The 21,599-nt window shown below is 41.4% G+C and overlaps 1 protein-coding gene across 7 annotated transcripts in view; it reads left to right on the top strand.

Moving 5' to 3' along the window:
- SIL1 (SIL1 nucleotide exchange factor) overlaps positions 1 to 21,599 on the top strand; it is a 314,302-nt gene that overhangs the window by 196,590 nt on the left and 96,113 nt on the right. For all 7 annotated transcript variants that reach the window (XM_007172237.2, XM_057540342.1, XM_007172240.2 and 4 more), the window contains exon 4: positions 20,810 to 20,930. In XM_007172237.2, coding sequence (XP_007172299.2) covers positions 20,810 to 20,930 — 121 coding nt within the window. The remainder of the gene's footprint in view (positions 1 to 20,809; positions 20,931 to 21,599) is intronic.

Here is a 21,599-nt window from a genome sequence, read left to right as displayed (position 1 = left end):
GATGTGTTTCTCCTTGGTTTTATCCTGTATGGGACTCTCTGTGCTTCCTGGACTTGGGTGGCTATTTCCCTTCCCATGTTAGGGAAGTTTTCGATGATAATCTCTTCAGATATTTTCTCTGGTCCTTTCTCTCTCTCTTCTGCTTCTGGGACCCCTATAATGCGAATGTTGTTGTGTTTAATGTTGTCCCAGAGGTCTCTTAGGCTGTCTTCATTTCTTTTCATTCTTTTTTCTTTATTCTGTCCTGCAGCAGTGAATTCCACCATTCTGTCTTCCAGGTCACTTCTCCAGTCTTCTGCCTCAGTTATTCTGCTATTGATTCCTTCTAGTGTAGTTTTCATTTCAGTTATTTTATTGTTCATCTCTGTTTGTTTGTTCTTTAATCCTTCTAGGTGTTTGTTAAACATTTCTTGCATCTTCTCGATCTTTGCCTCCATTCTTTTCCCAAGGTCCTGGATCATCTTCACTATCATTATTCTGAATTTTTTTTCTGGAAGGGTGCCTGTCTCCACTTCATTTAGTTGTTTTTCTGGGGTTTTATCTTGTTCCTTCATCTGGTATATAGCCCTCTGCCTTTTCATCTTGTCTATCTTTCTGTGAATGTGGTTTTTGTTCCACAGGCTGCAGGATTGTAGTTCTTCTTGCTTCTGCTGTCTGCCCTCTGGTGGATGAGGCTATCTAAGAGGCTTGTGCAAGTTTCCTGATGGGAGGGACTGGTGGTGGGTAGAGCTGGCTGTTTCTCTGGTGGGCCGAGCTCAGTAAAACTTTAATGCGCACTTGACTGCTGCTGGGTGGGGCTGGGTTCCCTCTCTGTTGGTTGTTTGGCCGGAGGCAACCCAACACTGGAGTCTACCTGGGCTCTTTGGTGGGGCTAATGGCAGACTCTGGGAGGACTCATGCCAAGGAGTACTCCCCAGAACTTCTGCTTCCAGTGTCCTTGTCCCCACGGTGAGCCGCAGCCACCCCTGCCTCTCTTCAGGAGAGCCTCCAACACTAGCAGGTAGGTCTGGTTCAGTCTCCCTTGGGGTCACTGCTCCTTCCCCTGGGTCCCAGTGCGCACACTACTTTGTGTGTGCCCTCCAAGAGTGGAGTCTCTGTTTCCCCCAGTCCTGTCGAATTCCTGCAATCAAATCCCACTATGCTTCAAAGTCTGATTCGCTAGGAATTCCTCCTCCCATTGCTGGACCCCCAGGTTGGGAAGCCTGATGTGGGGCTCAGAACCTTCACTCCAGTCGGTGGACTTCTGTGGTATAACTGTTCTCCAGTGTGTGAATCACCCCCCCAGCAGTTATGGGATTTGGTTTTACTGTGATTGCGCCCCTCCTACCATCTCATTGTGGCTTCTCCTTTGTCTTTGGATGTGGGGTATCCTTTTTGGTGAGTTCCAGTGTCTTCCTGTTGATGATTGCCCAGCAGCTAGTTGTGATTCTGGTGTCTCGCAAGAGGGAGTGAGAGCACATCCTTCTACTCCGCCATCTTGGTTCAGGGCCATTATATGGTACTCTTGAGTCATTATTTCTCAATTTAGAATGTGTGTGTGTGTTGCTGGTATGTAATTTATAGATAGATCCCAGTTATAACGGTGTATTTCAAGGGAGCCCAAATGAAGCCAACCTATAGTAAGAGATGTCAAATGGTTGGTTTGTTTTTTTCCAGTTCCCTTCCTTTTTTCTTTTTAAAATAAATCTTTATTTAATTTTCTAGTACTAAAAGTCATACATGCTCAACATTAGAAAGTCATAAGATGTAGTATATCATAGGAAGTAGAAGTCCTTCTAAGTCCAATTTTTTCACCAGAGAAAACATAATATATTCTTTTTAAACAATTTGTATTATAAAATTAGATACAGAAAATTAAATAAAAATGTAAAGCTTAATGAATTACAAGGGGAACACTCGTGAAATCCTACCCAAGTCAAGAAATAGAACTTTACCAAGCACCTCAGAAGCCCCTCCTGTGTCCTATCCCAGCTGCAACATCTCCTTCCCAACAAATGTAGCTGTTATCCTGGCTTTTACAGTAATTGCTTCTTTGCATTTTAAAATAATATATTACCCAGGTGTACACCCTAGACCCTAAAGTGTTTCCCATTAAAAAAATTGTTATATCCTTTAAGTTTCCTTGAATCCACAGGTTATTCCTTTTTCCATTCCTTATCTTTACAATTTGTCTGTTGAAGAACTCAGGCTGGTTCCCGGATTGAATTTTGCTGCTTTCATACTCATGATGCAGTTCATCATGATCCTCAGACCTCAATATTTCTTACAAATTGTCAGCTGGATCCAGAGGCTCAATCAGACTCAGGTTCCATCCTTTTCACAATACTATAAATAGGTTTGAGTTCTTGTATTGGGGAGTGCCTCTCCTTTTGTGGGGTTACAAGATGGCGATATTCAAACCTATCATTTCCTTTTTACTTTTAGCCGTAAAACTTTTATAAAGAGACACTTCCCCTCATACACGATTTGGTTATCCAGTGGTATAGTTCATAAAGGAAAGACAGGATAAATGCTTGATTTTTTTCCTGGTTTCTCAGTTTTCAAGATAATGAGTTGTTTCCCAGGCTTCCTCTGAAGAGTGTTAAGTTTTTTTCCTTTAAGAACGTTTAGTAAGTTTCAACCCATTGCAATTACTATTTTTACCGAAACTGAAATTGTCTTGTCTTTGGTCATTTGAACCAAAGCGCTTTTGATGTTACCATTGTAGTTATTGGTAGCATTTTTGCGATCTGGTGTGACAGGATAGTCTAGGCTAATGTTGTTTATTTCCTGCTTAGGACTGGAATCAGCCATTGCTCTAAGAAGCTCTGGTTTCTTTTAATTGGAAATGATGTTTTAAGACTGTAATCTGGCCATTAGGGTAGCTCATTGCTACTGCGTTGGTCATTGTTTCTAGGTCTTTCAGTTGACAAGAGCTAATATATATGATAATATACTTCATGTATTCAAGCAGATATTCATATTCAGGAGTACAGGATTTTTATTTAGCCTCTTTGATATTACATCTATATCTCTTTTCTTTCACACTAAGAATTCTGGTTCTGGGATATAGTAGAGTGTACAATTAGAATATCTAATAATTACTCATTTGTCCTGTGTCATATTATACATATAACAGTTTCAGAATGGCAATACTACTACCCTGATATGATTTCTGAAAAAAGTTAAAAACATTCTTTTGCGTGTGTTTGATCATTATTTGTGAACAGCTGTACTGTGTCTGTATTGTCAGGGCATATAGCCATTATATACTTCTTCATTTTAACACTCATTTAGTCTTATTTCTCTGAATAATTATATATATTTGATACTTAACATCAGTCTTAATGACAGTGTCTCTTTATAGTTATTTTGGTTGTCTGAAATGGGCTTTCTAGTACATTCTTCAGGCAGGGTTCATTGAAACAATATTCTCTGAGTTCTTGGATGTTGATAAGTTTGTGGTCTTTATACCTAAACGTCACTTTGGTAGATATAAACTTCTTGGTTCACATTTTTTTTCTCTGAGTATCTTAAATATGTTAATTTATCTTATTTTGGCAATAGGCTTTGCTGTCAGAAACACTGATAAGACTCTAATTTTCTTAATTTGGGCTTAGATGCCCAAATGATCTTTTTTTTCCCTTTTAAAATCCAGTAATTTTGCTAAAATATATCTTTCTGTTAGACATTCCTGGTCAATATTCTCTGAGGTGTACACAGTGTGTTCTTTCAATACATAAGTTTTTGTTTTGTTTTTTGGCTGCATTGGGTCTTCGTTGTTGCATGTGGGCTTTCTCTAGTTGTGGTGAGTGGGGGCTACTCTTTGTTGCAATGCACAGGCTTCCCATTGCAGTGGCTTCTCTTGTTGCAGAGCATGGGCTCTAGGTGTGCGGGCTTCAGTTGTGGCACACGGGCTCAGTAGTTGTGGCTCGAGGGCTCTAGAGCGCAGGCTCAGTAGTTGTGGCGCATGGGCTTAGTTGCTTCACGGCATGTGGGATCTTCCCGGACCAGGGCCTGAACCCGTGTCGCCTGCGTTGGCAGGCGGATTCTTAACCACTGCACCACCAGGGAAGTCCCAATACATAGTTTTTTAAAACTGCTTTTTTAATTTTAGGGGTATTTTTATAGAAAGTATTTATTTACTTATTTATTTATTTGGCTGTGCCGGGTCTTAGTTGCCATGAGCAGAATCTTTGTTGCGGCATGTGGGATCTTCAGTTGTGGCATACGGAATCTTTTTAGTTGCGGCATGTGGGATCTTTTTTTTCTTTTAGTTGTGGCATGCGGGCTCTTAGTTGCAGCATGTAGAATCTAGGTCCCTGACCAGGGCTCAAACTGGGTCCCCTGCACTGGGAGCGTGGAGTCGTAACTGCTGGACCACCAGGGAATGCCCTAGGGGAAATTTTTCTTGAATTATAGTTTTTGGTATTCTCTTTCCTTTTTTTGGTTTTCTTCTTTAATGTTGGATCTTTTTTGTCTGTCTTTATTTGTCGGTTTCTGACAAATTTTACTTTTTTTCCTTCATTTTTGGTTTTTCAAATTTTTCTCCTTTCACCTTCTACTTATTTTAAGGCATTTTTTGTTGTGATTATTCTTTTATTTCTAACTTTCATTGAGTTCTGGTACCTCATCTTATTTTTATTCTTGAATATCTTGTGTCATCAAAAACATGTGTTTAGCTCATTTTGAAATAGGAAGTTGCAGTTCTGATCTGTTCATGGCATGTTTTTCTGGCTTGCTTTCATTATCCATAGGGATGTTATTCCTCTCCTTATTCTGTTTTTCTTTCTTATAATAATGTTATTGTATAGGATTTGAGCTCATTACTTTTTTCAGGTCATTTTTATGTGAAATTAGATTTCTTAGAAAATTAGAAAAGAAGCATGGCTTTAATTATCTTTTAAAAAAAAATTCGCAGTGCTCCCCTTTCTGTTGTTTTCAACATGGCAGCTTGCTTTATGAGGATTCCTGGCTCTGTTTTCTTCCAGCACTTTTATCTGGATCTTCTCTTTCCTGTGTTGCTATTGTTCCAGTTTTGCTTTTGATTTCTCTTCTAGAAGTGTCTTCTCAGTGTCTCCCTGTCCTAATAGGGAGCACTGGTTGATTAAATTTGAGAGTTCAGTGGGGCTTGATTGCTCTAGCCCCTTGAGAATTTACCACCAGGTTTCTTGTACTTGCCTACTATTAGACTGGGAAGAATCCCTCCTAGGTTCAACTGCTCTTCTCCCACTGGCCTATTTTGTGTGTGTGTGTGTGCGTGTGTGTGTGTGTGTGTGTGTGTGTGTGTGTGTGTGTGAATACCTATTGACGGCTTTGGGGTTTTCCTTTTTCAAGTTTGTCAGACACGCCATTGCTTCCTGTGTCCTCCCATACAGAGACTGATACCATGCAGATTTGGTGATTTGTCTTCACCTGCTTCGCTTCTGTTTGGGGATTTGTAGGCGTCTTTTCACTTTGTTTTGATACAAATGTTGCTTATAGGGTTGGTTTTGCTATCTAGTCACTGTTTTAATGTGAGGATTTGGATAGATTAAAAACTGTATTGCTGCCACATTAACATATATGTTCTTTAAAAAGAAAGATGAAATCATGTATTTGTAGCTTGTTCTTTTTGTTTAGTTTTAGTCATCTTTTTATGTCAGTATAATTCTCCCTCCTCCTTATTGGAGACTATTGTGTTCCATTGAAGGCATAAAGTGCATTGTGTAGTAAATCCCTTACTGATGGACATTTTGTATTGTTTCTCGTTGTTTGCAATTATTAAAATGCTGTTATGAACATTCTATCAATATATCAGTTGTGTACTTAGGTGAATGTCTCTATTGGATACATTCCTACAAGTGGAATCTGCTGGGTCAAATGAAATGAACATTTACAGTTTTAATAGATATTACCAGATGACCAAAAACATTGCACTGATTTGTATCTTTACCTACAGTGTATTAGAATGCCTGTTGCTGTGTAGCCTTCCCAGTATTGGCCTACAGGCTCTCCAAGGTATGCATGTTTATATGTGTGTTGGGAGAGTGATTTACAGACCTCTTTAAGAAACTGGTAAAAGCTATAAACCTTCTCAGAAAAATGTAATTGTATACTTAAATATTTCACATACAATTTTAGAGTCTTCACCAACTGTTCTCAGGTGACACAGTTCTTGTTGCCTTCCTAGCCACCAGATCTCTTTTGCTTCTGTTTGGTGGACTTGGGAATACTTGAAAGTTTAAGGATAAAGAGCAGTTGTAGAGCTACGACCAATAGTTCGTCCACCAAAGCCTGTAATCAGAGGTGATAATACTCTGAAGTCCACAGTGAAGTCTGATGTGTGTGGTTTACTAACAGTTAAGAGCTCAACCATGCTTCTCTCTCATTCTGTTTTTTTTTTAATTGTTGTTGGTTACTCATTCATTTTTTTTTTTTTTTAAGGATTTTCTTTTTTTTTTTTAAATTAATTAATTTATTTATTTTTGTCTGTATTGGGTCTTCGGTTCGTGCGAGGGCTTTCTCCAGTTGCGGCAAGCGGGGGCCACTCTTCATCGCGGTGCGCGGGCCTTTCTCCATCGCGGCCCCTCCCGTTGCGGGGCACAGGCTCCAGACGCGCAGGCTCAGCAATTGTGGCTCACGGGCCCAGCCGCTCCGCGGCATGTGGGATCCTCCCAGACCAGGGCTCGAACCCGTGTCCCCTGCATTAGCAGGCAGATTCTCAACCACTGCGCCACCAGGGAAGCCCCATTTTTTTTCTTTAAAAAAATTTTTTAATTGAAGTATAGTTGCTTTACAGTGTTGTGTTAATTTCTGCTGTACAGCAAAGTGATTCAGTTATACATATGTGTACATTCTTTTTCATATTCTTTTCCATTATGGTTTATCACAGGATATTGAATATAGTTCCCTGTGCCATACAGTAGGATCTTGCTGTTTATTCATTTTATATACAATAGTTTGCATCTGCTAACCCCAAACTCCCTCTCCCTTGGCAACTACAAGTCTGTTCTCTATGTCTGTGAGTCTGTTTCTGTTTTGTACATAAGTTCATTTGTATCATATTTTAGATTCCACATATAAGTGATATCATATGGTATTTGTCATTCTCTTTTTGACTTACTTCACTTAGTATGATGATCTCTAGTTTCATCCATGTTGTTGCACATGGCATTATTTCATTCTTTTTTTTATGGCTGAGTAGTATTCCAGTGTGTGTGTGTGTGTGTGTGTGTGTGTGTGTGTGTGTGTGTGTGTATACCAAATCTTCTTTATCCATTCATCTGTTGATGGACATATAGGTTGCTTCCATATCTTGGCTGCTGTGAATAGTGCTGCTATGAACATAAGGGTGCATGTATCTTTTTGAATTATAGTTTTGTCTGGGTATATGCCCAGGAGTGGGACTGCTGGATCATATGGCAACTATATTTTTAGTTTTTTGAGGAACCTCCATACTGTTTTACATAGTGGCTGTACCAGCTTATAGTCCCACCAACAGTGTAGGTCTCTCATTCTGTTTTGATCTCTTGCTCTCTGTTTCTGTAATTCTTTTTTTTTTTTTGGCCGCACTGCGCAGCATGCGGGATCTTGGTTCCCCGACCAGGGATGGAACCTGTGCCCCTGCAGTGGAAGCGTGGAATCTTAACCACTGGAATGCCAGGGAAGTCCCTCTTTGTGCAATTCTTAGTTTTTGTACCTCTATCTCATTTAACTTGTGGGTTGAGGAATGATACTGTGGAATTAAAACACATTTTAAAATATGTATTGTATTTATTAAATTAGGTTTTATTTTCCCATGATCCCATGCTAAAGACTGTCTTTGCAGCAATACATCCCTTTGCCCCACATTTCAGAAAGAGGAAATTATTTGCTTTTCTTCCCATAAAGCTAACTTACCTTTGTTTTGGAACATACACACAGTGGACATTTACTACCAGACACTCTGTTTAGCACTGTAGGAATATAAAGATGTCCTGACTTCAAGGAGAATTTAACCTACTGGGGAAAATTTGACAAGTATCATATTTCTATGGATTTGGTTCCCTCACCAGACCAGAGATTTCCTTAAGTGTAGAGAGGCCATGTCTCATCCTTGATTTCCCTAAAACCTGGCATACTGTAGGTGGTTAGTAAATATCTGTTGAATGAGTATCAAAGAACCCAATTGAGTAAGAAAAAATGAATAGAGGAAGTGCCATTTGAGAGGAATAAGCAAGACACTCAAGGTTGAAAGGAAGGGAAGACAATGTATAAAGCTGCATAGAATTGTTTGAGTTAGGCCGTTAAAAAATGGATTTTAATTTGACAGAGTAAAAGCAAGTAAAGAGGCAGTATCAAGGACCAAAGAAAGCATGGGTGAGTTTGGCCAGAGGATGGGGTATTTGTGGATGAGGGGAGATAAGGCAGAGACTATTAGGCAGGGACTTTGCTGTATTAGGTGGATCTGAACACCAGCAGGAGTATTGGTGCTTGGGAGGGTAGCAAAGAAACCACTGAAGGTTTTAAGGAGAGTGCCAACAGAATTGTCCTTGGGGATGCTTCGCCAGGCTGCAATGGCAGGAGGCATGGCACAAGGAGGGATCATTTACTTTCCAGTGGAGATTAGGTCTCACGATCTCCTAAGGTTCCTTCTAGCTCACGATGCTGGTGTCCGTGGAATTCTGAAGGGTTTGCCTTCTCTCATAAATTTGAAATGGCAGGTGGAAAGAGGGTGTCTTGGCAATGGCTTTTTGTGAGGTGATTTCTATCAAAAGGGATCCAGACCGGAAGCACTCAGTAGGGAGTGAATCCACTCATGAATGGTAGTAAGCACCAAGGCCAGAACTTGCAGGCACTGCCTGTGTACTTGTAGGGAACTTCAGAGTGTATAGCAGGTAGAGTGTATATAATCAAGTGACAGTTGCAGAGTTAACATTAAGTGCTTAGGATTGGGAGCATTGTGGGGAGGCACAGCTGGGGGCAGCATCAGCTGTTGTGACGATGGGTTGGAAGTATGAAGCAGGCTGCTTGTCAGAAGTGTACATATTAGCAGGTTTGCTGAAGCACCAACCTTGTGCCCAGTGGCCTGGAACATCCAGGGCTCTCACCCGTGCTTGGGTGGGCACCTGCAATCTCTGTCCCCCTAGGAACATGAAGCCAGAGCAGGGCATCTGCTTTTATAAGCCTTATGGTGCATTGTTACAAAATTGGCTTGAGCCTGTGTTTGAATTAAGTTTATCGGGAAACCTGAAACTTTTCGCTTGTTGCTGGCTTGGCAGTTGTTCTCATTTAAATCCTCCCCACGTTTGCTTAAGTCATGCTGCTGGTTATGGCCTCTGATTTCTGTTCTGACTTGGGGAATAGGATAGGTAGGACCGCTCCATCTTAAATGGGTTTGGTTGGCCTACTGCTGGCCCCAGCCAAGGAAGGCTGTAGTGCATCTTTTCAGTGTGGTAGAAGCCTGGTTTAACTGGCTGCCCTCTCAATTTGGATGCCCTGTAGACTTCATTGTATTGAACTTCATGCAGCCTTAATGAGGCAGTCTGACATGAAAATTCTACAAAAATCATGTACTCACTTATCCTCTACAGAACTCAATTAAGTACGTACTGAGAGCTTGTTAACACTCAGTCTAACCATCTGTAATGGTCCCTGTCCCATAGCTGGGAAGACTGAACAAGTCAGAGAGAGACAAGAGTCCAGCAGACACCATTGTTGAGAGTACTCTGGATGAACCCTAAGCATCCCACTTGCATTATCTCTTATTCCTCACAGTGAACTCTGTGAACTCTATGAAGTGAGTACTCTAAGCCCCGTTCTGTACATGGGCCACAGAGCTTATTTTCCCAAGGTCTCAAAGCTATTAAGTGGTAGAACTGGACCTGGAACCTGGGTCTTCCTTAGCCTGTGCCCTCTACCACTGGACTGGATAACTGCCCAGGTCACCCAAGTGCTAGAGGCTGTAGCTCCTTCTGGTGAGACTAGCAGTGCAGGTGAAGAAAGCAAAGCACAGCACTGCTTAGTAGGTCTCTTAATACTCATGATCCAAAACTTTAAGAGACAACAAGTTGGGATTGTCATTACATTTTGATAGCTGAAAGAAGGCTCAGGTAACTAACCTCATTTTGTTGTCCATGTTGCCTACATTTAAGGGAGGCCCTCTCACAATGCAGGGGCAAGGACTTGGGACCAGCTGTTTCCTTGACTGCCTTCTCTACACTGTATCTATTGCTCCATTTGCATCTTTTCCCCTTCTGGTTTGTATTCTGCCCCTCTCCCTCAAAAAGGAAGGGAGTTGAGTCCCATCCTTTAGAACTTATCTAGAGAGAAATTTGGCCCTAGGAATTTTGCTCCCCTCATACTTATGGATTTCCTCTCTTTCCACTGCAGGGAGCATCCAAACTGAGGGGCTTTTGAATCAGGTACTGGGGAAATTGTAGAGGTCAGGAGTAGCTGGTACTGTTTTGAAATAATTCACAGAACTACGTTTGGCTGTGGCGGTAACAGGTGCTGTAAAAGAGAACAAACAGCCAATTATGATGTCAGGAACCCTGGGGACTGATGTGGTAGGAAAAAAAGGATTAAAAATTACGGCACGGGCTTCCCCGGTGGTGCAGTGGTTGAGAATCTGCCTGCCAATGCAGGGGACACGGGTTCAAGCCCTGGTCTGGGCAGATCCCACATGCCGCGGAGCAACTGGGCCTTTGAGCCACAGCTACTGAGCCTGCGCGTCTGGAGCCTGTGCTCCGCAACAAGAGAGGCCACGACAGTGAGAGGCCCGCACACTGCAATGAAGAGTGGCCCCCGCTCGCCGCAACTAGAGAAAGCCCTCGCACAGAAACGAAGACCCAACACAACCAAAAATAAAAATAAATAATAAAATAAATAAATTTATAAAAAAATTACGGCACAGTATCTTGGCATTTTGCTTTCTTAGCCCTCTTATTAAATTATGACTTCTGTTTGAGGAAAATAAATGAGAACAAAGGGTTTGTTTAGAATATAATCTTTGTGTTTTAAATTTGACTAATGAATGGTTTTAGCATTTTCATTTGGTTCTCAGTCAACTTGTGTTCAAAGTGTCAATTAACCAATAAATATTATGAAAAACAAGAGTCAGAAATGGTTGCCACTCTTGCTAATGAGCTGCTAATGAAATTGTGCCTGGGTGGGAAATGCAGGCACTCTGGAATCCCCGAGTCTTCTCCAGAAAATGAGCTGTAGTGGAACTAAGGTCCCTGACCCCTGGGAAAGGGGCACATTTAACTCCTTCACTCCCAATTGCTGTTTTTCCCCTCCTCATTATTAAGTGAAACTCATTGCCAGTATCTTATGGTTAACTTCAATTGTAGTGAGACTTTTCAAAATGTGGTTTTATTTGACTCAATAATTCCTAAGTGGGATTAGAGAGCTGGAAGAACTGCCTGGCCTTTGGTCTCTTAATGATTCCTTTCCTCTTCTAATTTTCTTTTCATTCATTCCTTCATTCGTTTATTTACTTATGGGTGCGTCAGGTCTTTGTTGTGGCACGCAGGCTCTTTGTTGCGGTGCATGGGCTCAGTAGTTGTAGTGCGCGGGCTTCTCTCTAGTTGTGGCACACGGGCTCCAGAGCGTGTGGGTTCTGTAGTTGTGGCGTGTGGCCTCCAGAGTGCGTGGGCTCTGTGGTTGCGGCACACAGGATCTCTAGTTGTGGCGCACGGGCTTAGTTGCCCCGTGACATGTGGGATCTTAGTTCCCTGAGCAGGGATCGAACCCACGTCCCCTGCATTGGAAGATGGATTCTTAACTACTGGACCACCAGGGAAATCCCTCTAGTTTTCTCAGGTCTTTCCCCCGTCTCCTCATCCCCAACAGATACATGTATGCACAATTGAAAATGGATTGAAATCTGAATATAGTCAACATTTTGTAGGGTTGAGAGAGTAGGGTGTGGGTGGGGACTATATCTCTAAAAAAAGAAATGGCAGGAACTAGTAGCCTATAGCAATCAATAGGGTTATTGAAAACCAGTTCCCAGCATGGATGTAAAAGCTCAAGTGCTCTGATTAAGGGGCTGTGCTATATCTGTTAGTCTCACTGGGTCTTCTTCTGAGCTAAAGAGGAACATGGAACACATTGAGGGTAGAGATAAACGGGGAACAGAGGCAATCAGTGGGCTAGGAAACAGGTGTGGGATACCCATCCTGAGTCTCTGGGTGAAAGTACCCCCTCTGTCCCTTCTCCCCTGTTCTCCTTTACCCGTGGATTTACTAAATTGTGGGGCTCTGACAGGTCTCCTGGGCTGGTGCGAGGAGTCACTGCACATGCTTAAAGGTCTGGTGCTTTTGAGGGAAGGAGGACTGACCCCTGTCAGATAGAATTCCTAAGTTTTTCTGGTCAAAATACTGTCGTCCCTTACTCCGTCTCACTCTTCCCATTCCCTACCCATTCCCCTCATTCAGGCTTGATTATATCTGATTAGGTCCAGTATAATAGCTTTCTAACTAGCCTCTTTGCTCCTTCTCTTTCTGTTATATGCTGAGTTTCAAATGGAGTTACTCATTGTCCCCTGATTATGCCCACTTCTTTGCTTGCCTGAAAGCTGTTCTCTGGACTTGGGACTCTAAATATTGTTACCCCTCTTCCTCGTTTACTTCATATTCCTCAGTGACAGCTATTGGTTTTGTTAATGTGGTATCTTTCCCAGTGCCCAACACAGCAGGTGGCTTTCTTCAATGGGTACACAGTAAGGTGTGGTAGAAGGAATGCCTAGAATACAGCAGGCAGGCTCTTACCTAATCCTCAGTAAATGCTTGTTGACTAGCCAGTTGTGGAAAGAGGCTCACCGTGTCCTGGATATGGTTACTTTGAGCCTTTGTCCTGATGGCTGTTCAGAGTACCTCTCCAACTGTAACAGAGGAAATCTTACAAGTAGCATTGCTAGTCCTTGCACTTGAAGAGCACTGCTGTTGTGAATTCTGTGTACAGAGGTTGGTGCCCAGCTGTCGTCTGTCCTCCTTGAGAACTGGAAAGGAGACATTGGTTAGGTCACAGCAGATAAAATTTTGGAGGGTAGTTCTGGAATGTGGTGGGAGCTATCAGGATAGCTGTTCCCAGAGGAAGACTGTGGAGTCTCTTGATCTGAAGGGCTTTAATGCAGGTGATGGATTTCTACCCTTGCTTGGAAGCCATGCCAGAGAACTCTTCTAAGGCCCTGCCCAGACTGTAGATTATGCAGCAGAGTAAAAAATCAGTTTGGAGAATATTTTTATTTTTTCTCATTTTGCCATTGTTTAGTCCTTTTAAGAAATGCATAAATGTAATGACAATACAGACTGGTTCACTCTGTGTTTTGCTGCTTACAAAAAAGATCTCCATTTGTGTTTCCCTTCAAAAAACATTAAACATTGGTTCAGGGTTCAGCACCCTAGAGAGATTTGTGCACATTTTTTTGTTACTGGTTCAGTTCAAGTCCTGCCTTGGAGACAAGATAGATGCTCATTTGTGTGAGGCAGGGATCTTGCCAGGACTTGTTTGGGGTTTTTGAATAAAAAAGCAGGAGGATAGGGCTGTGGTAGCCATGGCAACTGCGCTTGGCTGAGACTAAAGTCTCAGCTCTGACCAGCCCTGGTTAGGAGCTTGGAGGTGAGTGGCATTGCTTCCTGTCCCATATTCCTCCTATTCTTTCTGGTCTTGGAAGTGGGGGCCAGGGGGCTGGCATTCAAGCTGACCTTTCTGGTGGCCTACTGTGTACCTGGAGTTGAGCCTGAGCTGTGGGCACAAGTAATTGGCCCCTGCCCTTTAGAAACTCGGCATAATTGGGAATTTTTACTCTTGTTAACACATACCTACAGGACTTGATAAATAAAATGTCTTTGTTTCATTCTGGTTGACATTTAACCTTTTTGGGGCTGTGTTTCCTGAAGCACTTTTAACTTCTTCTGAGCACTGACACAGTGTTTTCTCATTTATTCTTCATGACAATCTAACACATTAGTGAAAGCAGACACGATAGATTCTTGTCATTGGACACATAAGGGCATGAAGATTAAAAAATAAAAAGGAATTTACCTGGCCCTCAAAGAAGGAGCTGAGTGGGTAGCAGAGTTCCAGTGCTCATGGTCGCATGGCCCCTCTCATCTGAGCGGGCTGTGCCGCGGCAGCCCTTGATTTTCTGCCATTGTGTCCAGGTTTGACTTGAAAGAGCCTAGAAGTCCCTGGAGGGGGAGGTTTCCAGGCAAAAGCCTACAGAGACACCTCCCAAAGACATATAACTCCCGAGGCATCTGATGCCAACGCAGAAACCAGGGCACTGTGGCATCCATCTCAATTGGCCCTGCCTCCGCTGAAGCAGGGCAGTCAGACTGCACAGCAGGCTCATTGTGGGCACTACCCAAGGAGGACGCTGCCACTCTGAGCCCAGGAGGGCTAAGTTTCTAATCACTGGGCACTTGGGTGAGTTGGGACAAATACTGGGTCAGGCAAGATTTGTCAGTAGGTGAAACATCTTTTCCAGTAGTCACAAATTGCCTGTGGGCTGAATTCCATATATAGATATGTTTTGTTTAGCTTTTGTATTTTAAAATTTGAATGCTTTCAGAGGGGGCATTTTTTTCTCAGCCCTCACCACTCCCTGTTGTCTTACAGATGGCCTTCCTCATCTCTCTTATTTGCCTGCCTCCCATGGGCATTTGAATTGGCTTCTGCATCTTGGATCAATATTTCTTACCTGCCCTTCTACCAGTATTCCTCTTGCCTAGGTGTTTGATGGCCTCAGGCTTTCTAGGCTCATTTTCTTCTTTCTACCCTACCCAGAACTATCCTTCTGGGTTTGTGTTTAGGCTCTGAACTTAGGTTTTTCTTGGCCCCTAGGAATACTTGCTGTCACCTTGTACTATATCTGATAGCCTAATTGCTGTCCCAGGATTCAAAAGGAGAAGTACTGCTTTATCCAAAGAAATGAATTTTTAAAACAACTTTATTGAGATAAAATTTATATACCATAAAATTCAGTCATTTAAAGTGTACCATGGGAATAATTCTCAAACGTCCTAGGGAATGTTGGTAGAATAGATGGGTGGTTTCTAGACTATGGTGTTTCATGGACCAGAAAACTTTAAAAGAAAGTTCGGGGAACCAAAGGCCAATTTCTTTACTTTGCTGAGTTAAGGGCCTTAACATAGAAACAACCCACTATCATCCACCATCATCATTATCTCATTTTATAAAAGGACATTTTAACACTAAAAAGATAGAAATGATGTAATTTCAGAAAAAAAGAACTCTTTTTTATATTGGACACTTTTAAATTCCTTGTTCCGGGACCACTGGAATGAATTGCCACAATAAACAAACCACTCAAAACTCAGCTTTAAAACAACAGTAATTTCTCTTTGTATAGCTTTGACTCTTAGAACCGTAGCAATAGTTCACGTACCCTTCAGATGCCCCCAAATAAAAAATTGAACCAACCAGGATGTGGAGGAATGGAAACAACAAAGTGGAACACAGACGCTAACAAATGAACCAAATTGATAACATAATCATACTGATGGGGGTCGGGAAGAATGGAACTAACCTAAGTGACCTTGTGAAATGATACTTTGACTAGATACTGTAAAATTAAAGACAAAGGAGCTGTATATAAATGCTGTAATGTAGTTTGTCAAATGTGTTTCTCACAGGGGTATGGGTTAGCAATTTTGAAACTACTTTTTATGTGTACTAGTATTGAACAATAAATATAATATTGCAGGTAAAAAAGAACCAGTTTTCTCACTGTTGGAGAAAGAAGTTGCAAATAAGGAAATGGGGGAGATGAACCCTGTGGGGCTGATTGGAATCTGAGGTATCAGTATAAACTTGTAGTTTTTAAGATGTCCACAGACAAATAGATGTAGAAATACAGATGTATATATGTATATGTATACACACATATAAATTTCTTATCTCTGACCCAGAGAGAGCCCAGAAGCAATGACAACCTAGTAGTAATGAGCACACCTATCATGCAGATCATGGTTTCTAAACACTGTTCTTCAATAAAAAACTAGGACTCCTTGAAAAATGGTTGATTCCAGGGCTGGGAAAAGGAAAATGCAAGATAATCTTGGAGCATCTTATGGATCCAGAAAGTAAGGAAGTACTTGAAAAAAGAAAATGATGGGGGAAAGGGACTCACCAAAGGAACACAAGAGCTAACCTGAAGGAGCTCCTAGTTGCCAAAGCTGAAATAATTTGAGCAACAAAATAATGATAATATTGGATTATAACTCATAGAATAAAATATCCATGAGAACATATTGATAAAGTAAATAATTTGCTGAATTGGGCGATTGGGATTGACATGTATACACTGATGTGTATAAAATTGATGACTGATTAAAAAAAATGAGATAAGAAAAGTAAATAATTAAGTAGATGGAGGAGCAACAGTTTTTCCTTGTAGTGAAATTTCAATTAATAAATGTGTAAGGAAGGAGGGGAGTAGAAAATTGCTATTAGACCATCTCCACAGTGGTAATTGTCGCAAACGGATCCCTCTAATGGTGTGCAAAGGTTTGAGGAAAAAGAGGATTTGTATAATCTCAGAATATTTCCCCCATGATATTTTTTTTTAAACAATTCAGGGATTTTTAGTATACACACAGTATTGTGTAACCATCACCACATTTTCATCACCCCAAAAAGAAACAATGCTTATTAGTGGTCATTCCCCATTCCTCCCTTCCCCTAGCCCCTGACAACCATTAATTTACTATGTCTGTTGATTTGCCTATTCAGGACATTTCATATGAAAGGAATCATATAATATGTGACTTTTTGTATCTGTCTTCTTTCAGTTAGTTTAATGCATTCAAAGTTCGTCCATGTTATAGTATATATCAGTGTTTCATTCCTTTTTTTTAAGTTACTGTGTATTTTATTTATTTATTTATTCCAGTTTTATTTAGATACAGTTTAATGATTTGAAGTATTTCATTCCTTTTAGTGGCTGAATAGTATTCTGCTGAATGGATAGACCACATTTTGTTTGTTCATTTCTCAGAGTTGATGGACATTTGGGTTGTTGCCACATTTTGGCTATTATAAATAATGCTACAGTGAACATTCATGTACAAGTTATTGTGTGAACATATGTTTTTAGTTCTCTCGTGAATACACCTAGGTGAAGAATTGCTGGGTTCATATGGTTGGTATCTCTTTGTCTAACATTTTGAGAAACCACCAGACTGTTTTCTACAGTTTGGTAGTTTGCCATGATTTTTGTTTACCACAGTGGAAAAGCTCAGTATAGATTACTTTTGTTAGTTGATCAAGACCAATATCACCAGTATAAGACATGTTGACATCACGAACCTTTTGATATGATGCACTGAGAAGAGCATGACATAATTTCTGTTGTTCTTCTGTCAAGGTGGCATGATTTGAGTTTAATCATGACAAGAACCAGACATTCCTGAATAACTGATATGTATTTATTTCTTGAGGGTATCAGGGTCATGAAAGACAAGGGAAGACTGAGGAACGGTTGTAGAGTGCAGGAAACTAGGGAGAAATAACAACCGAAGGCCATATGGGATCCTGGAACAAAAAAGGACCTTAGTGGAAACACTGGTAAGGTTTGAAAAGGATCTTTAGTTTGGTTACTGGTATTAATTTCCCAGTAACTGTCTATGGCTATATAAGATATTAACATTGGCAAAAGCTGTGTAAGTGATATATGGAAACTCTCTATACTATTTTTGCAAGTGTACGTTTAAAGGTAGTTCAAAGTAAAAAGTTAAAAAAGGTATCCAGTCATTTATTCTTGTTCACATGTCTGCAGATAGGCTAGACTTGGCTGACCGTGGTTGGGCTCAGCTGGGTTCATCTCCAATCTGCACTTTGGGTCCAGATCTGCTCCATGGGTCTCTCATCCTTCTTGGATCAGAATGCTAGTAGAGCATGTTCTTCTCACAGTGATACACAATTCCAAGAGACAAGCCAAACACACAAGCACATTTCAAACCTCTGTGGCACATTTGGTAACATCCTGCTGGCCAAAGCACGTCACAGGCCAAGTCCAAAGTCAAAGGTTGGGAAAGTACACTCTACTACTAGTAGGAGGGACTGTGAGGTCACATGGTAAAGGGGGTGGATGGAACAGAACTGGTGACAGTGATGCAGTCTACCACCTATTTTTTTCCCCCTCAGGGAGCCAGGGTTAGGGAGATAGACACCGCAGGCTTTGCAGGCCTATTTGCCTTTCTGGATTCCTGTCTTATTTTCTGCTTGTCCCCTTCCCCTCTACCTCCCAATCCCTGCATGTATCTGGTGACTTTTTGCCTCTGTTCTGTTCTTCTCCAGTGTTCTGGTCCCTTCAGAGAGGCCCTAGAAGGAGGCAGGTCAGATCACACTCTCTAACTTGGCCTTTTTCCCAGTGGGGTGGAAATATTTGAAATACTGTGTTTTCTGTTGCCTCTGCCACTGCTGCCGTGGCTGGTTTCATGTATTTTAAATGAGCGTAACCTGTATTTTAAGTTAATGTTATTGGGGTTGCTCTTGCCCCCTGTGGTGGTTTATGTGAAGGGAGTAATTTTAGAATTTTCCCCAAATAAAATAAATGGATTCACATAAGATCCTAGTCTTTTCCTTGGCCAGCTTAGCACAGTCTAACCTGTTGTGTTCTGAAACTTTTAAAGTCATGTACTTTTTCTCTTTTTTATTTCTAATTTCAAAAGTCTGAAAATTCAAGATATTATTATTATTATTATTACTGTTATTAGTACAATTACTACTAAAAATAACTATGACTACTAATTATTATGAATTATTATGAATCTACTTGTCCTAGTGAAAATCCTTGTTGGCATTTCCACACACCTCTAGATAAGCCAGGATTTTCTCTCTTCCATTTTTGATTTTTCACTTAATATATAATTATTGAGGGTTTACTATATGCTTGCATATGTGATAGACCCTGAAGATCTGTGATAGACCCTGAGCATTTATATTAGCCAGATAAATAAAAAACTAACATATAACTATTGATTGTGGTAAGTATTATTAAGAAAAAGGGTCATGGCAGGGAGTTCCCTGGCGGTCCAGTGGTTAGGACTAGGTGCTTTCACTGCCGTGGACCCGGGTTCAATCCCTGGTTGGGGAACTAAGATCCTGCAAGCTGCATGGGGTGGTCAAAAAAAAAAAAAAGAAAGAAAGAGAAAGAAAAAGGGTCATGGTGTTTTGTGAAAGCCTTTAGGGGGAAGCCAGATCTGGTCTGGGGAAATAGAGGATGCCTCTCAGAGAGGAAGCGACTCTTAGCTGGAATTGGAAGGATGAAGAGATGGAGGCTGGGGTTGGAAGGAGCATTCTGGGCGAAGGGAACAGCAGGTGGAATGGCCCTGTTGTAGGAGGGAGCATGGTTCCTTTCATGGAATGGAAGAAGGCCAGTGTGGCCTAGAACATGGGGAATGAGGAGTGGACAAGTTTGAAGAGGCAGGCAAGGAGCTAGATACTAAAAAGGGCCTCATTGACCAGCATGAAGATTTTCATCTTTAAGAACAGTAGGAAGCCATCAAAAGGTTCAAGGCAGGGGAATAACATAGTCAGATTTGTGTTTTGAAAAAAAAAAAATCACTCATCGTAAAGAACAGTTTGATTAGGAGGTAAGAGGAGATAGTAGAGGCCAGTTAGAAGGCTTTGGCAGTATCCAGAAGAGAGATGGTTATGGTTCAGAGAAGGGCAGTGGTGGGGAGGGCAGAGAGAAAGATATGCATTCAAGAAGAAAGAAGACATATGGAAGGAGAAACACCAGATTTGGGAGATTGGGTATATGGGGTGTAAAGTAGAGGGAAAATCAAGGATGACCTGCTTAGCCTTCGGCCGGGAAGATACTCTTGTTGTTATGTTGGTTTTGGATCTCTCCAGGTGAGATAATCTCTCCCTTTCATACATTTGGAGATGGGATTTTTTTTTTTTTTTTCCCTTGGCTGTGCCGCGCGGCTTGTGGAATCTCAGTTCCCAGACTGGGGATTGAACCTGGGCCACGGCAGGGAAATCACCAAATCCTAACCACTGGACCACCAGGGAACTCCCTTAGAGATGGAATTAATGCTAAAAGAAGTTACCTCTTGCCCCATGATCATAGGAATAGGATAGAAGTTACCAGTTTCTTGTTGTTCTTGCCAGTATTTGGCCTCATCTCTTCCCAGAACCAACTTCCTCAGCCATTACCTTTATTCTCCTACCCAAACTGGGGTTCCAGTGGCACATCAAGACAGCAGCCTCCACAGCCCTTCCACTTTTCCCAAGCTCTTCTGCTCCCTGCCTCCTGAATGCGGCCTGTCAGTTTCTGTGTCTGAGTCTTTGCACGAAGGGCACCATCTATTTGGGATTCCCTTTATTCCCAGTCTGGGTCTCACTTTTTGCATCATTTAACCCCCAATTCAGGGAGCCTCCCCAGAGATAAGTTTCCCCATTCTACTCTGAACATAACCTTTTTTTAAAAATCCTTGAGGCATTTTGGATGGGTTTGAGGTTAGAAGTGGATCATTATACACATACACTCAGGTACTCAAGTTCCCTTTGAATTCTTAGGCAAAGATATAGAAACTCCCTGCTGAAGTGGGATGGCAGGAACAGAACAGCTTGTCTTGGAGTGGTGTTTCCCCGGCTCCTTGGTCCTCTGATGGAGGCACAGTGGTTGGTGTAACTTGGAGTTTGCTATGATCCTGCCAGAATTGAGAAAACTTGAATTCTTGCTACATCATTACTCTTTTATGCTCGGGGTTTACCTCATCTTTCCAGGATAACTTGTGCTATGCACTTCGCTTGAAGGAATTTTTCACATGCAGTGTCCCTCCAGGTACTGTATACGTCATAAGCCTCCTCTCTTCTTGGCTTTTAGGTCATGCTGTTCCTGCAGGATCCCATGTGCGGCTGAATCTCCAGACTGGGGCAAGAGAAGTGAAACTCCAAGATGAGGACAAGCTTCGAAATAATTTGAAAGGGTTGAAAAAAGGCAAAAGGTACAGTGTCAACCCTAGGGACTGGGAGACTGACAGCATTGACCCTGTAATACTGAGAGTAATGACAATGTGTTGTTTCTTACCCAAATACACATGGCTTTAAATTTTTTGAAATTTAATAGCTTAGAATTTGTGATAAATCTGTCAGGGTTTTATGGATGTTTACTTCTACGGTCTTTGGAAAGAAATAGTTTGCAAAGCAAATTGATACTTTAAAAAAGGCTGTAGGGGAATGCTTAACCTGCTTTAAAAATGAAGCCATTTTTCCCAGTACTTTAAGAGTACCCATTTGAATCCCAACAGTTAATGCACTGATTACAGATGAGTCATCTATTCATTAAAACAGGCCTGTTAAGCCTTCTGCTTTGCAGTAATACTTCCTTGGTGAGTAATAAAATTGCATTTTGAAGTCTTTAATTCAGACTAACTTTTCCTCTTGTTAGTCTATATTAAAACAGGCTTTCAAAAGTTCTCCAATGGTAAGAGTTGCCTTATTTTTTAATAATCAGTTTAGATTATTTGCTTTTGGGCAATTCGTAGTCTCTATTTTTCTGTTTTTTGCCTTGAATTACCAAGTTTTTTTGCTTGCTGTTTCCTGTGTAAGGGAGAAGGAGGTTGAGGCATGGGGTTGCAGGGGCTGCTGGAATTGTGCAGCTTGATAGGTCAGTA

Source organism: Balaenoptera acutorostrata, chromosome 2, assembly GCF_949987535.1.
Source record: "Balaenoptera acutorostrata chromosome 2, mBalAcu1.1, whole genome shotgun sequence".
Classification (NCBI taxonomy): domain Eukaryota; kingdom Metazoa; phylum Chordata; class Mammalia; order Artiodactyla; family Balaenopteridae; genus Balaenoptera; species Balaenoptera acutorostrata.
The sequence above is the reverse complement of the archived record's forward strand: the minus strand, read 5'-3'. Positions and strand labels throughout refer to the sequence as shown.